The 17472-nt window shown below is 42.0% G+C and overlaps 1 protein-coding gene across 2 annotated transcripts in view; it reads right to left on the minus strand.

Annotated features, from left to right (window-relative positions):
- Positions 1-9450: 9450 nt before the first annotated feature.
- ATP13A4 (ATPase 13A4) overlaps positions 9451-17472 on the minus strand; it is a 116116-nt gene continuing 108094 nt past the window's right edge. The window contains exons 29-30 of one of the 2 annotated variants that reach the window (XM_019723162.2): positions 15234-15314; positions 9451-10081 (exon numbers count right to left, since the gene is read on the minus strand). In XM_019723162.2, the coding sequence (XP_019578721.2) occupies positions 9869-10081; positions 15234-15314 (294 nt within the window). In that variant the 3' untranslated portion in view covers positions 9451-9868. The remainder of the gene's footprint in view (positions 10082-15233; positions 15315-17472) is intronic. The other variant, XM_019723170.2, reaches the window with a different exon arrangement.

The raw sequence follows: 17472 nt of genomic DNA on the forward strand, positions 1-17472 counted from the left end.
AGATTAAATATCTTAAGGAGTGGTGTTTTTTTGCATAAATTTTCAACTAGTTTCAAGACAAGATATCATACACCATTCTATGTTTTTGCCTTTGGCTGGTGGTAATGTGTTCCCCATTGAACGTAGCCAGCAGGTGATTGTTTTGTGGAGAATGCAGTACTTAGAGCACAAAAGAAGAGCAGGGATAAATGGGCTCACCTCAAGGGAGAGAAGTCCAGCAGCAGGATTCCTTCCCACCAGGCACAGCTTTTATAATATGGAGTAGAGAATGCACAGGGATAGACTAGCATTTCCAAAGGAAATATACCACAAAATCTTCTGTCAACAGTGCAAGAGTTGGCAAGAAAAATTGTAGATGAGTCTTTATAGGAACAAGTGCAAGATAGCACATTTAGGGGGGAAATGTAAGCTATTCTTTTAGGATTAGAGTTCCTAAAACTGATTCATCATCAGAATCTCCTGGAGAGCTGGATAAAGGTACACTTCCCCAGGACACACTCCAAAGATTCTGATTATGTCTGAGGTTGGAAGCTGGATTTTATTTCTAATGAGCTCCTTGGGGATTTTTGTGATGGGTCACATTGGTCAACCCTGTCCCAAAAATAAGCCTATGAAGTGCTATGAACTATTCCCCAGAGAGAAGGGCTAATGTGAGGGGACAGCACAAAGACCAACTAAACACTACCTACAAACATGTCTGAATCTGGACTGTTTTGTGCAGGTATTTGCAGCTCATGGGAGATGATGAAGACTTGGAAATCATTCAAGAAGAGCCAATTTATAAAGCAATTCTTCAAGATAGGCAGATGACGAAATGCGAAGGGGTGCAAAATGAAATCTAACAAGAAAATTGACTCTTAAATTGGTAAGTAATTGATTCTGCCAGCAAAACCTGGAGGTAGGTCACTCTACCTTATTTTAAATAAATAAGAATAAACAGATTAATTAAAGAAAGGAGTAGGTGATAGATAATTACATTTTAATTAACATAGAATTCTATTTATTCAATTCCTAGAAGTGTGTAGTGTGTTCATGAGTTCATTCATTCTTCACTTATGTATTCTTTTATTTACTTCTTTATTGATTCACACTACACATTAAATAGCTGTGCTATGTGCAAGGCCAAGACTTAAGAATCCTCCTTAAAGCTTGAGAGATATAAGAAATTATGAGCCACATTTAATTTCCTTTGATTTTGCAGTTGTTCATGAGGTAATAAACAATACTCTCATGTTCTGTCAACAGTGCAAGAATTGGCAGGAAAAATTGTAGATGAGTCTTTATAGGAACAAATGCAAGATAGCACATTTAGGGAAATAATCTAAGCTATTCTTTTAGGATTACTGTTCCTAAACCTGATTCATCTTCAGAATCGCCTGGAGAGCTGGATAAAGGTACAGTTCCCCAGGACACACTCCAAAGATTCTGATTATGTCTGAGATTGGACTCTGGTTCCCTCATGCCAAGGGAACCAAGATGTAGATATCGTGACTAATTTGCTCAAAATCACAAATCAGAAAACACTGAATTAGAGCTCAGACCTGGTATGACTCCTAAATTTATACTCTTAACTACCATATGCCATTGCCCAGGGCACTTTTGAGATTGACTTTATCTATCCAAGTGCTGTATGGCCCTTGATGATGTGGTCAGACACAGGGTACTGATTGAGAGCCTATGACTTCAGCTAGTGCAGTGACTCCAGTGCCCACAAAGGTCACTTTGTATCTGTCCTCACACAGGCTCCAGGTGTACGCCCAGACTCCTGCTGGCCTGAGCCACCCACTCTGTCCTGGGACACCTGAGAACCTTCCTGTCTGCTGTGCTAGGGTGAGGTGTGAGCAGATATAAAGATCTGGCCTTATCCAAATATGACTCTTGGCATCCAGACCAAACCAGATTCCAAGATCCACCTAGGGAAAATCCAAACCTACAAAATTGTCACCAGGTCAAACCAGTTTCTAATTATTCATGGATTATCGCCGAATTCTTGAGGCTATTTAAGCCTTTATCAAATTCTCAAGGCTAACCTTGGGGATGGGTCAGGAGAGAACTGGCTCAGCTTTCAGGAAAGAGCTGTGGAGTCAGCTCCACATATGTTGTACTTTGCTCAGTTCCTGAGCAGACCAGGAACAGAGTGGCCTTGAGTGTTTTCTCCAAGTGTCCCACTAAGTGTTCCTGCATGGACTTTCATCAAATGGGCATTCCCCTGATGGGGAGGTATCTTTCCTATCTTTATAACTTATATTTCCCTGGTCACATAGACCTGGGACAGTAGTCAAAAACAGGATCACAGAACCCCCACCACTCTGAAGTCTCTTGAGTGGTTAAGAAGGTCCACAGAATGCTGCATGCAGGACTCCTGCTTATAGCAGGCCCTTCCCTCTTGAAACCTGTGTTGGCTGTACGAGCTACTGATGAAGGTGATGTTGGATCTGCCGGCAGTTTCTGAGTGTGGGCCGGGATCGTGTCTTGTGAAGCCGAAGAATGGAAACACGTACCAGGGAGAGGCAAAAAGTTTTAAAAAGAGGATAGTTTATTAGAGGCAGGAGAAGAGGTTGCAGCTCCTGAGCGGGAGGGGGTCCCTAATGAGGGGTGCCCAGTGACTGAGGCAAAAGCTCTTACTTTTATACCTTCCCTTGCCTGCTTGGGGAAAGGGAGCTGTTTGAAGAAGGGAACTGTTTGAAGACAGGAACTGGTGCCTTCTAATGAAATTCGTCTAGGTTTGTTGTTTTTGCCCATCCTGAAGGAATTAGCAAAGTAACCCACTCTTATCTATCAGATCAGCTCCGTTTGTCAGGCCAAAAGGAATTTTATGATTAACCTCAAGGCCTTGTTACATTACGTCCTGGAGCAAAGGAGTGATTTCAAAACCTGAAGTTTTAGGATATGGCTGTCTGTGTTTATTCCACCAGGGACCTCCCTGTCTACCTAGGGACATGCTAGCTCACCTGTATCACTACCACTCTGAGGTAATCTCTGCTGCTTCCATGAGGCTTCTCTGGGCCTCACCTGCCCCTGAGATTAGATGCAGGGTACCCAGGCCTCTATGATTACATATCACTCTGTGTCACCCCTGGTCATTCTCCATCTCTTTTAGCCACTTTCCATCTCCTTTAGCCATTTGGAGACATGCTCAGACTGTTTGTGTCACCTGTGTGTCTCTGTGTGATGCCATCCACCACGAGCAATATGCATCTTCCACCTATGTGCCCATAGTCACATCACTGCCAGGTGACAGAGGTCCTAGGTAGATTCTCTAAACCTGCTTTTATTACACTCTGACATAGAGACTACAGAGGGGTTCTTTCTTCATTCGCTATCTGTTTCCCTATCTTTAATCTCTGGATCTCTCATTTTATCATAGATTACTCTTCCTCAGGCCCTTGCAAAAATTCCTAAAGGTAGGGTAAAACCAGAGAGCAGACTGAAAAATACACACCCAGTTGTACTCAAATTTTGTCCCTGTTCCCTAAAATTCAGTGTTTGGTTTTTAAATAAGTTTGCTAGTCTCAATTCCTTCTTCCCTTGGGTTGAGTATTCATGTGCAAATAAGCCTCCAAGGCCCTCTACATATTGAGATAGTCTTTGTAGCATATAGCCAACTCCTCTAATTCCACAGCCCACCTCCACACGCCCACTATATAAATGGACAACCAAACTCATTACACACAACATTAGAATCACTATACTTTGTACTTTTGGTTGTTTTTATTCATAGTCCTATTGTTTTAGTTAAGCTTCTTTGTACTGGATAGAAAACAGATGTTCAAAGACAAAGGAGAAGAAATAAACCAACAAAATGTCCCCATGATTATGTATTTTTTTTTATTCAATCACACTACAGCTGCTTGCCGAGCCCCAACCATGGCCCTGGGCGAGGTGCAGAGTAGGAAGATGAAATGAATCAGGCTTGGTCTCTCCCCTGAGAATGTGCTTTCTAGTTAAAGTGGGGTCGTACAGGAGGTGGAGGAAGTTGAAACACTGCGGGATCACAATACAAGATAAAAAAACTTCTGCGTGCCACACAGAGGGTGGGTATGTAGAATATGCTGCACGTGTAGATCAGGTGGTGTTCTAATTGGATCTTGAGAAATGGGGAGGATTTTGATGTGTGGAGATAAGAGTAAGAATTATTGATGACCCCAAAGAGAAAACAACATGAGTAAAGGTATTGATGTGAGAAAATACGTTACCATTTCCTGGGAATAAGTGACTTACTGAGTGACGGGAATAATAGTTTGTTGCATTACTGGGCACAAGGAGAAATATCTGAGATGAGGCAAGATGTGGCCAGTGCAAAGGGCCTTGAATTCCTTACTAAGCAACGTGTACTTTGTTTAGTAAATAATTTAGACTATGAAGGGTTTCTGACCATGGACCTGACATGATCAGAGTTGGCCAATAGAATTCATAAGGACCTTGAGAAATGAAAATAGAAGAGAGCACTCAGTCAGGGAGACCAGTTAAGAGGCTCTTATAATCAAGGAAGTTGTGGCCAAGGTTCCTGGAAGAGAGGGGGGCCTGCAGAGTTCAAGGCGGACCAAGAGAATTCAGGGGCTTGGGAACTGATTGGAGGTGGGGGTCAGGTGGGACTCTTCATTGCATCACCGTGTTTGTGGTTACCAAAGTAAGCATCCTCACCCACAAAGCCTTCTTCAGCCTCCATTTTTGGCTTGCAACGTAATGTGAATGGTGCCCTCTTGAGTTGTGCAGTATATAACACACGCAACATGTATGAGAACCTTCAGCAGCGTAGTCACCCTCATCCACAACTTCAAATTCAACCATTTCCATAGTCGATCTGTGTGCGGCCTTTATCACAGGCCATGCGTCATCAGATTCTTCCTGGAGTTGAAACACTCAGGAGAGAGAATTGGGAGTAGACAGCAAGGAAATAGAACTGGCAGAGTCTGGACAACACTGAAGTGCTCTTTAATCAATGCTGGACATTGCTCCACAACATCCTCCATTCTTTTCCCCAGTGGATTAGTAAATTTGAGGAGCAGTACCTGGCCAGGTATGAAGAGCATAACGGACTTTGATTTGGAAGTCAGCCGACTTGGATTTAAGACTCGGGTCTCCCAGTTCCTAAGTGTGTGATCTTGAATAAGTAATACTCTTTCAATCTCAACCACCTTAAGGGTAGCCCAAGTACTATGAAGAAAACAAAGCCAGCTATTGGGGCAATGACACCATTAGAAAAGGAGGAAGGCTTCTTTGAAGAAGGGACAAGTGAGCTGAAACCTGAAGGAGAAGTCAGCCATGAGGGTGGGCTGTTAGTGGTGCAGGGGAGCATTCAAGGCAGAAAGGATGACAAATGCAGTCTTCCTGAGGAAGGAATAAGCTTTGGGCATTGGAGAAGGCCAAGGATCTCTCAACATGTCCAGGAGACATGTGTTTTGTTGTTATTTATATGTTTGTTCAATTTCAAAGAAAGTCATTTTGTCGATAAAGTTTAGAGGGTCATTTTAACAAGTCTAATGGAAACCAAGGGGCAGACAGAATATTGTGGGGCAGAAGTTTTCGAGTCTTTTTATGCCTAAAGAAGTGAACATAGTTCAAACCAAGAGAGACGCTATATGACCCTGAAAAGTAAGGGTTGAGCAAAATTCAAGCAGCAATATAGGTTCCTCCTTCTGGAGACTGAAGTCAGAAACCAGAGCTTTATTTGATCACATGAAATAGGCTCCTAGGACTCTGGGTTTATGATTCTATGCTCTCAGCTGTGCGGGTTGATTTCTTCTGTGACTGATGGTCAGGTTCAAGAGAACGTATATGAAAACTGAAAACTCTTTCTGAAGGAAATTATACTTGTGATGACAATCCATTGGATAGTTGCCTTGCTTGCCTTCTTTTTTTTCAGTGTGACAGATGTGTCATCCAGGGCAAACAAGGGAGAGTGACACAGCAGGGAACCCGCATGTTGAGGTCCCGCCTCTGAATCCAGCTACTGCTCCTCCACTCACCCTCTGTGTGCCCTTGGAAAAGTCACTAAGCCTTTTGGCGTGTCTGGTACCTCATCAAAAGGAGGAGAATAGCAATTCTTGCCCTGCCTTTCTCCTAAGATCATTATGAGGTTTAACTGAGAGAATGAGTACAAAAATATTTTGTATACTGTAACACCCTGTGTACAAAGCAGGGAATAATAGCATCTGCAGTGTCAGGAAACGACACCAACTTTGTAAAGATGTTGCTTTGATTCAACATTACTGGAGTAGACCACGGCATTTTATTAGCTAGAATGAAAGACTCCACTCCAGAAAAAGAGAGAGACTGATTTTAGAACAGAATTATAGATTTTACTTGGCACTTTTATACAGAATAATTTATCATCGCGTAAACTAAATACATAGCTCTGAATAAATAATCACCAGTCATCACATCTGCAAGCAGGTACATGTTCACTTCTGTGAGCACATACGGACACAGATGGCACAGGCCTATTTCCATTCTCAAATCATTACATATTTACTGAAGAGAGCGCAGAGTCAGGGTTCTTCTCTGTGGTAAGAGCTGTTTACCTTGGAGCGCACATACAGGGGACCCTCTGAAATGATTTGGGTTAGGTCACTGTGTCTTTTTCTCCTCCAAGTCCTAGTCAGATAAGCAGATTGGACACAGGAAGCTCTGCACTCTTCCGTGTTCTTCTTTTCCTCAAAATTTTCAAACACCTCTTTCTAAGAAAACACACACAGTAGAATTCCACAGCTGTCAATTTGACAACCAGAACCACTCACTGTGCACCTCTTTTCTAGGCTCTTATCCTCATTGCAAGCCGTCTTCCAAGGTACAGAGCAGTCAAGTCTGTTTGCCCACACCACGGGACCTCACAGGGCTGGGGGCCCAGATTCTCCAGCCCATCTCCCCATGAGGATCAGTCTGATATTCTGTGCGGGCAGCCGTAGTGAGTAATTTACAGCACAGCGTACGACTGAGACACTAGGCATATCCAACCTGAAAGGAATTACGCAGCTAATTGAGTTTCATCTGATGCTTGACTTCCTTCTGTAATTGGTCTTAGAATATCCACTCGCACTTCCAGTGTCACAAAGTGCACACCTCATGAGGTCACCAGCTACCACTCCTGTCAGTGCTATAAGGGCAGTGGTCTTTGTGTCAACTCAAAGCCATTCCCACAGTGCTCTTACCCACTGGTCATGCCACCTGCACATGTCAGAACCTTCTTTTCCATGACAACCCTTCAAGGATGTAAATACAATTTTCACATCTCCAGATGACACATTTTTCCAGACTAAGCACTTCCTACTCCTTCACTTACTGCTTCTAAGACACAATTAGTCTCAAGTACAGTCTTCAGAATGAGTCCCTTTTGGCAAAGGTTTTAGGACTGTTTGGCTGGTGGGAAACCATCCTTGTTCCTCGCCAGCCATGTGGGAACTGTTGAGGATGGAATCACTTAGGACCAAGGCAAGGGCAACTCAGTCTCAAAAAGACAAAACAAACACTGAGGAGTTGTGGTTTGTTTTGTTTTGAACATACCTCTAGATCAAGGATTGCAGGATGCCTGGAATACATTTGAACAGAAGGCCCTGGTGTTAGCACAGGGTTGCCTCCTTCCACCTGGCAAACAAGAAACTCATTCTTTGTTTGGGAGATCACACCAAGCACCTTGCCCTGCTGAAGCTTTGTCCTGAGGAGGCATTTGAAAGCAACAGCAGATTTGCTCAGGAGATCGTGTCTAAGGCCCAGGTCTGCTCTCCTCAGCCTGAGTCTCAGTTTTCTCATCTGTAAGGTGGGGATGATAAGCCCTTGCTTGTCTGAGTCAGGGAGATTTGTGCAATTCAAATGAGCTCATGGAGATGACAGCACTTGGCGAGGGGCTCTTTTAATTAGGAACTGCACACATCGCTCTTCCTCGTCACTAGGCTGCAGACCATCTCCAGCTTGCACTGCCCACAGCCCTCCACTTTGGAAACATGAAGAAACTATCAGTTTTAGAGAAAAACATTCAGAGCTGTCATATCACTGCTGAAGCTGACTTTGTAACAAACAACATTTCCTTCTGTACCAAGGAAGACAATGATTCTGCAGCCTGTTTCAATGATTCTTCACACCCTATTTTAAAACCAGAAGCAACAAGGTACCTTCATGGCTGGCAAACACTGTGTTCCCAGAATTATCCACAGTCACAGAGCCACCAACCATGCTCAGGAGTTCAGCCAGGGAAGGGACGGATTGCAGATGCTATTGATACGAAGCAAAGCCAGCCACTTGTCCCAGGCAAGGATACCCACCCCTGCCCAGAACATTCACTTAGGGCTTGATGTTCATAATGGAAATTTTGCTTTGCTTTGAAATAGTATTTGTGGATATTCTCTTATAATTCAGCATTGTTTGCTGAACTAACAGAAACCTGGACATTTTCTATGCTGAATGAATCCAATATAACTGAACTATAATAGTGAGAAAATGAAGGAAATTTTTGTTTTCTGAAAACTGAAGCCTCAAACTTAAGAAATGTGTAGGTTGTATGAGGACATATGTCAATTGCAACATATTATGTTATAGCACTAGTAACTTTTCTTAAAAATAATAGAGCAGAGAAGTGAAAAATTCCTGGAGTTAGCCTATGAAATGAGGGGTTCTGAAAACACAGGAGAAAGTCATAGGGTCACGAGATGTAGAGTTTAGCTGAGAATAAACTCTACAGGACTATAGGCTGGACCAACTACATAATTTGTGGGGCCCAATGCAAAGTGAAAATGTAGGAACCTTTATTCAAAAATTGAGAATTTCAGGATGGCAACAGCAGAGCGTTAAACCAAGTGTGGGGAGCTTTGAAGCATGGGTCCTGTGTCACTGCACAGGTCATAAGCCCATGAAGTCAGCCCTAAATATAGGAGACTGTACTTACTCCCCAGTTCCTTTGCCAGTACCTGGTTAATGAGATTTAAGAGGTGGAAGAGATGTGTGCCACTTCTTTTTTTCCCCCTTCTTCTGCCTCCCCTCCCCCCACTCCAGTTCAAGCCGCTATTTCTCAGTCTAGCTGTGTAGGACACAGCTCCCTGGCCCATGCTGGTATCATGAGCCTTGCGCTCCCCACCGGCTGAGGCAGTCGGTCGCTGGTCATCGTTTGGCCGCTCACAGCAGCTCATGGCAGCTCTCGGATGTGTGCCACGTTTGAAGTGAAGCACTGAAGAACCTTGTGTGAGCTCCAGTCTCTTCTTTCCCCTATCATAGTAAGCATGGAGTCCTTCTGTTGAGTGGGTGGAGTCATCAGATTGAAGCAGTCACTACTCTGAGGAGAGCTATTCTAGAGTCATCTGGACCAAGAAATTTCTTGTGCGTTCAGCCACTGAGATATGGGAGTTGTCTGTTACTGCAGCATTGGCTTAGCCTATCTTTACTAATACACAGGGAAAGGCCAGAAGTGGAAGGAAATGTCTCAAATCTGGAAAGTACTACAAAGGAAAGGAAACTAGACAGTGAAGATTGGTGTGATGGTTCCCACACATTTGTTTTCCTATTAATGAAGTAAGAATTCAAAAATGATCTTTAACATGTTACAGTTCTATGACTATACATCGTACTACCTTCCCTCAACTCATTTAAAAAATATATTATTAAGAAGAAGGAGTACATCTTCTTTAGCCTTCCAGTCTCTTGGCCCATTGCCATCCTTGGCCCACTCTTGGTTCACTGAACACCTCGAATACTTACAGAAGCCAAGAGGAAAGCACTCTGCTGGGGCAGTGTTCTGCTCTGCAGAAAGTTTTGTCACCATGATTGAATAGGTTTTTGATTCCAAAAACTCCTGTTGATAGTCTTGTTGCTTAAAAATCATTGAAACGGGTCCCTTTTGTCATTGTTTCTATGTTTTATCAACGTGGACATCCCATTGCCTTCAAAGTTGTTCTTCATTGCTCTCAAACACCGGATTGCTGTAAGACACTCCCCGGCCACACCCTGGCAGGTCAGAGGAGGAGATTTGGTTTAGTGGGGGCCAACTGGGGTCCTTTGCCAAGGCCCTCTGCCATATCCGATACTGGCTTTTTGATCGGTAGCCAAAACACCTTTTGATTATCATCCACAGGGCTCGGTTTTCAATAATGGCCTCCTGCAAAATAAAAGAGTTAATTCTTTACCATCAGAGATCAAGTGTTTCCAGGTTATGGCCCTCCATAAACCCTAATAAGTCACTACTGCTTTGGCTGCCTAAACCCAGCTTGACAAAGAACTTCAGCCCTCAACAAACAAATCCAGGGTGGTTTCACCCACTAGGAATGAGCCCCTCAACTTTTCCACTGAAGAAACTCTTCTGGGAGAAGAGAGAAGAACATAATTTCAAAAATCTGGAAACCCAGCTTGAATTAGTCTGCATTGAGAATGGAATTTCTTCTGACTCTCATATGTAAATTAAATTTAAAATAATTCAAATTCTGCAGTCCCCTCCATACCATTTCCATACTTGATTTAATATAAAATGACATTTAAAATTACTTACCACCAAATGGAATTGACCCCAGAGAAAGATGTGCCATGTGTGTGACGTGGCTTTGGTGTGCCCTGGCACATCATGAACAGAGTTCGGTAAAATTGGAATATGGGTCACAGTTTTGGAGTTGGACAGATCTAGACTCAAGTTCCAGCTTTGACACGTACTATGAGTAATTACCCTATGTGAGCCCCAGTGATTAGAAATAACAATTCCTTCCTCTAGGGTGTAACATAAGGATTGTGTAACTCCCTTAATAACTCAGGGCATGGCATGGCATAGATACCTCCCTTTTCCATCCTTCTGAACTACTCATTTAACAAATAGCTATACATTGTGGGTCTGTTCACATATACCTCTAACCTTCATGTACAATATTCATTCCAATGCATTTTTTAAGATTATAAAAGACATCTCTCTTTGGAAACATTTTGGACTGCCATTTTATTTTAGGAGTTAGACTGAGCCTTGAATAGAGCCAAGCTATAAATTACCATACAGAGCGTGTGAGAGGTTATCATGTTAATTTTTAATTTTTACCATGTTGAGTCAAAAAGGTTGACCATCCTAGAAGTTACAATGAAAGAAACAAAGAAGAAAAAAAAACAGGAGCCAAGCTGTCCCACAGAATTAGAGCTGGTTTGGGTGTCTATTAGTGGTAACTTTGCTAAATTGAAGAAGTAAATTTTGTAGGATTCTACGAGGAAACTTACCAGAGATAGTAATTTTCCTAAAATCCACCCATCTTTGACAGTTGTCTCCTATTGCCCATGGAAATAATAGAGAACATCTAGTCTGAATCTTCCTGTAAAATCTGATCGTCCAATAGCAGACCGTTAAAGACCCACGCAGCCTTTTTACCAGCATCTTGCAAACCTCAGGGCTCACCTCGCCAGACCTGTTATTCTATTTTCCCACAGCAAGGTTTTTGTCTTTCTTAATTTAACAAGAGATTAATAGTTCTCCTTGGATCTGGGATAAGGCACAATCATGGGTATCCAATTAATGGTTTTAAAATCTAATGTACCATCAGGAAATCTTATCAGGCTTGAAACAAAACAATGAAACAAAACAAAACAACACACACACACACACACACACACACACACACACACAGAAAAACTTCAGTGCTCTATCTATGCCTTGAACTTTTTTACGATTCTAGAAGTATGATGGCCTGTATCACTTTGCTGCTCTGGAAAGGAGAACTGAAGCACTGAGAGACAATCTGTCCTGTCACTCTACACTCTAAGTTAAAGGCAGAACCAGAAACCAAAGAAATGCCTTGATAAAATGCCATTTCTTAAAACAAAACAAAATGAAACTTCATCACATGAGCTGTCCTGACTGGCTACTCAATTCATATATATATATTATATAATATATATATTATATATGTATAATAAAATTTAAAAAGGGAGGGGGATGAAAGCTACGAACATTATAATGCTCATGTGCCTTTCATCTGAAGGTTAGATCATGTGAACCGTCAAAGTAAGAATAAGGCCTCATTCAAACGCATTTATTCGCTGGGCTGCTCTAAGATTAGGGTTAGGGTTAGACCTCTCAGCAGACCAGACAATAGTCAGGACTGTGAAAAGGAAGCCAACCATCTCCCATGCCTATCCCCCAAAATCTCTCTGAACCATCTCAGCCACAAGCTGGCCAGATAGAATGGAATTAGCACAGCCAATCCTAGGAATCCTTATTATCTTCTGTCAGACATACCTAGAGATCCCTGAGGAAAACATCTTGCTGCATCCATGATTGTCTGGGGTCTTTATTTACTCTTCTAGGCTCATCTGATGAAGCAGGAAATCTTAGTGTCCATAATTCTCCATTACAACTGCCTTCACCAAAGACACAAATGACTGGTTTGTTCCTGAGCACCTACTGACAGCAGTGAGGGCTAACTTCATGGTGGAGCCTGGGGGTGGAGCTAGAACCCTGGAATGTTATTTTTCAGTGTAGAAGCTGCTGGGAACTCACACTAAACATCCATAAGTGTCTCGATTTCTCTCAACATGAGAAACAAAGGAGAAACTATCTTTCATGAGTATCAAATTGCCCTTTCCATCTGCTGGGGGTGAGCAGGCTGATGTCTTACATTTAAGAATTGAATAAACCTTTACCCAATTTCTATTAGAATAAAGCAGTGTTTTAGGTGCTGTTCTTGCCAGCATATAAACATACCTCGGTTTATTGTGTTTTACTTTATTGTATTTCACAAATGTTGCATCTTTTACAAATTGAAGGCAAGACATCACCCCCACCACCACCACCACCACCACTAGCAAAAAGATTGCAACTCGATTGTGATTTGGAACCAAATCAGCAATATTTCTAAGGTATGCCTTTAGTTTAATGGTAGGTGAAATAAGCAATTTATACAAAAATAACTATAGCACTTGTCATTTCTTCCTATAGATTGTGAGTTCTATTCCTTTGCCATCTTTATCCTCCTTGCGTCATGCCGCGGGTCATGGCACATAGTCAACAAATGCTTGTGGAAAATGAATAAGTAAATGAATGGCTGAATGATTGATAGATACAAAGTGAGAAATAAGAACTACAAGAGATAACATAATAATCGTTGCTTATATTTAGTAAGCTCACTTACTGTGCTTTTTACTGTTCACATTTCATGCTCACAGTAACCTTTGAGGTAGGTACCATTATTATCACTATTTTACTGATGAGGAAACAGACACAGAGAAGTGGAGTAGCAAGTGCTGCCCAAAGTCAGGCAGCAAGAAAGGGTGGAGCCAGGCTTCAAACCCAGGTAAACTACCCCCTGCTGATGCTCTTAACTGCAAATACACTGACTGCAGAATGGTTTCTTGTTAGGGGAGTATGGCAGCTTTTGTTGCTTGATTACCTTACAGCCCATTCCTTCCAACTCTTTCCTGCTCATTTAAAAGGACAAAAATACCTAAACGGTTTAAGCCAATCTGTCTAACTTTTTGACATAGATCCACTTTCCTAGAATCCTTTTCTGCTGAGGATGACAATGAGACAGAGTTCTAACCAATAGGGCATAAGAGGAAGTCCATGGTATACTGTAGGAATTTTTTGTTTGTTTGTTTGCTGATGAAAGGTCATACTTGAGGGAAAAATCTTGCTGGTGCCTCCCCTTCCATTTTTTTCCCTACACTGAAGACAGATAGAATGCCCAGCTATGTGGAAGTTATCTGGGCACCATAAGCAACAAGCATAAATGTGAAAGACCAACATCTAAGCATGGTGGGAGAGAAAGGTGAAAGTATTCCTCCATGACACCAAGTCATTAAACCAGCCCTGAAGCCACTTACCTCCAACCTCCTTGCTAAGTGCATCAATAAATATCTGTATTGTTTAAGCCACTGTTTTGGTTACTTGCCTAACTGATCCAGGCATCAGAGAGATTCATGAAGAGGACAGTACTACAGCTATTCATACAGAATGGGATAGCATTTCAATATGCAGAGATCGGAAAGACACAGGACATAACGCAATTGTGAACAGGAACGGGTACATATTCCCATAAGGACCATCATTCTGCAACTCAGTATGAGGACACTCATGATGATGCTCTTTAATTTGGTGGCTTTGGAAACCACATGATATAGCATAGTGCTTCTCAGTGTGGTCCCTGAACCGGCAGTGTCAGAATCACCTGGCAACCTGTTAGAAACAAAAACGTGTGCCTTCCAAACCTACTGAATGAGAAATGCTGGGGGTAGGGCGGGATAATCTGTGTTTTAACACATCCTCCAAGTAATTCCGATGCCCACTCAAGTTTGAGAAGCCCTGTATAACATGTAGAGAACTCCAGTACTCTATTCTATGTCCTGTGCTGCCACCAGCTCCTGTGCGTCTTTACCCTGTTTAGTAAGGAAGGTCCATTAAGCTCCTGCCTATAAAATAAGGTGGAGAAGTGAGGCTCAGCCCACTTTGCACTCCCCCTCACTGGAACACGCCTGGGGTTGTAACTAGGAGCCAGAATGGCCACAGCTAAAATCCTGCAGCTCACCTCTCCTTCGAAATGAATGCCTTTTTGGGGACAACCTCTAACAGCAAGCTGTGAAGAAAGGGGTTTGTGTCTAACAGCACTGAAAGAGGAGAAAGTGAACCATGCAGCAAAGAAAGGGGGAGCACAAGCTCGTTTTACTGAGGAAATGGAGCAAATGGGAGATGGAAAATAAAAGCCAGAACAGCTCACTATGAATTCCATTTCCCAGCTGTAAGGTAAAAATGGTACAAGTTGGGAAGTGAAAGGAGCCAGACACAGGCCACATACTGTATGATCCCCTTTATATTTAATGTCCATAGAGACAAGAAGGAGGTTAGTGTTTGCCAGAAAGGTGAGGAGAGACTGCTAATGGGTACAGGATTTCTTTTGGGGTGATAAGAACATTCTAGAATTAGATAGAGGTAGTGATGGCACAACTCAATGAATATACTAAAAAACACTGAATTGTACACTTTAAAAAAGTGAATTTTATAGCGTGTGAATCTTATCTCAGTTTCAGAAAACGAATTGAATTGGGTCTTTATTTGTGAATTTTAGCAAATTCCTACAGTATATCTGTGGACCCCCATTCGCCTCAGCCCCACTTTACAGATGGGAAAACGAACGCTTTGTTTGGAACTCATCAGAGCAAAGCACCATGGCTCATGTTGCCGAGGAAGGGAGCCCCTTGCACTGTTGAGCCTTGTCAGCTACAGCTCTTCCTTTTTCAGACACCCCCAAGATGACCCCCCTCCCAGTGACAGGCAGTATGAGAGCACTTACCTCCACAGCAAAGGACACAATGAAATTGCAGCTGAGCATAATGACAATGCAGCCCCTCCAGAGAACAGGAGTGCAGAGCAGCTGAGAGGAGATGAGGAAGGACCATTAGTCTGAAGACAAATACATGCTGGAAAGTGTGCATTCACAGTATACATCTTCATAGGTTATATGTCATATATGTAATAGGCATATGTATACATGCATGTATACATTATATACATGTATACTTTTATACTTGTAAGTATTTCTATACACGTGCACAGAAAACAGTGTGGAAGGATTATTTCCCATGATTCCGTTGATTTGGCACTGCGATAGTTGCTTTCTTTTATCTTCTTTTCCTTCTATCATTTCTACAGTTCCTAAAATAAATCTAGTCAGTTTGCAACAAAAAATAAAAGTATCTCTTTTTTGCTTGTGTGTCTTGTTTTCATGAGGGAATACAGGAATATGGCTCTACTCCCAGGAGGCTCAGAGGTACACGTGTCAAACCTCCATCAGGCAGCGTTGCCCTCTTCTCTCTGGTGCCACATGTCTCCTCAACCGAGTTCTGCTTTTGTGCCCTGGCTCCGGGCTTCACACGCGGGACTGCATGGTTAGCAGTATGGGCTGTGCCATTTCGGGGGGACTCACGAACAGAGTAAATGGGGCTGAAGTCAAGCTGGCATTACCTGTCTCTTTCTCCACTTCCTCTATACCTTCTCTAACCACTCCCCAGGTTCATGATATATATGTTATATATGTATGTTAAATGGATGGGTGAATGAATGAGTGAGTGAAACAAAGCCGAGTGCACCGTACTGTACCCAGCGCTGCCTCTTACATTGCCTTACACACTGATGGGAGTAAAGACAGGAACAACTCTATGGAGGGCAATGCTTTAAAAATTGAAAGTTCAAATTCATTTTTAGGAATTTATCCTAGAGATGTGGCTGTGCATGGCTGAAATGATATATGTATAAAATTATTTTATTGCAGCTTTGTTCGTAATAGTAAAAATTGGAAATAATCTAAATGTCTATCAATAGGGGACTACATATAAATTATGATATATATATATATATATATATATATATATACACACACATATATACAAATAATGAAATACTATATTAGCATAACAAAGAATGAGGAAGATTTATGTACTGATATGGAACAATTACCAAAATATACTGTTACACAAAAGAACAAGATGCAGGATTGTTTATGTGATTGTCGCAGCCATGAAAATGCTCACTCAGATCTCCTGCTGCTGGGAGGATAAATGGCAGAGGCCCCAGATGCTATGCTCACAATCTACCACCACATTCACCCTAATGCCACGCTTCCCATGGGCTGCTCACAGCTAATCACTGAGGACAGCTAATCACACTCGTTCTTGGGAGACACTAGACATTGCTCATGGGCAACTGTGGCTTCCCTTGCTTAGAACTGCGCTGCAGTCTGAAACCACTTATCTAGCTCTCCTTCCTTCCCTCTCTCCTTCATAGGGGTCAGACCCACAGAGTGTGTTGTCCTCCCCTCTCCTCTGGCTTTCTCATTTTTCTCTCCCACAGGCAATTCTGCCAATACCTTTCTTACACATCTCATTGTATGTTGACATCTCCATCTCAGAAGACCTGGACAAATGTTAACAGTTTGCTACTATTTGTGTGAAAATGTGGCAGAATTCACATATAAGAAATATATGTATATTTGTGCACACATGTAAAAAATATGTCTGCAAGTGTGCAAAATTAACTGATATCATCAATTGCCTACACAGAGGGGAACTGGTGGCTGGGGAACAAAGATGGAAGGGAGATTTTTCAATGTTCAACTTTTCTAACTTTTGAATTTTAAACCATGTGACTATATTCTCTGTTTAAAAAATTTTATGCAATTTTTAAAATGAGTAATACTAGGTTGCAAAATTTTATTTTAAATCATTCCATTTGAAATGAAATAAACTTCATAACTCAGTCAATGCCCATGCATAATATATGCATTTTCAACAATGGAAGGATATAGTGAACACTGTTGTCTTTTTCTTTGCCTGCATATTCACATTTCTAAAATGTACCCATAATTTTATGTACAATAAGAAAAACAATTCTTTTTAAGGTCAACAATAATTCTTTGCAGAACCCTTTGCAGTCATACTGTCAATGACTCCACGCAGTTTCCCTCTGCACCAAACAACGGTCCCTATTTTGTTATTCCAGAGGACCCAGATCTCTCTGGAAGAGTCTTCACTACT

The sequence above is a fragment of the Rhinolophus sinicus genome, linkage group LG01 (genome assembly GCF_036562045.2).
Source record: "Rhinolophus sinicus isolate RSC01 linkage group LG01, ASM3656204v1, whole genome shotgun sequence".
Taxonomy (NCBI): Eukaryota; Metazoa; Chordata; class Mammalia; order Chiroptera; family Rhinolophidae; genus Rhinolophus; species Rhinolophus sinicus.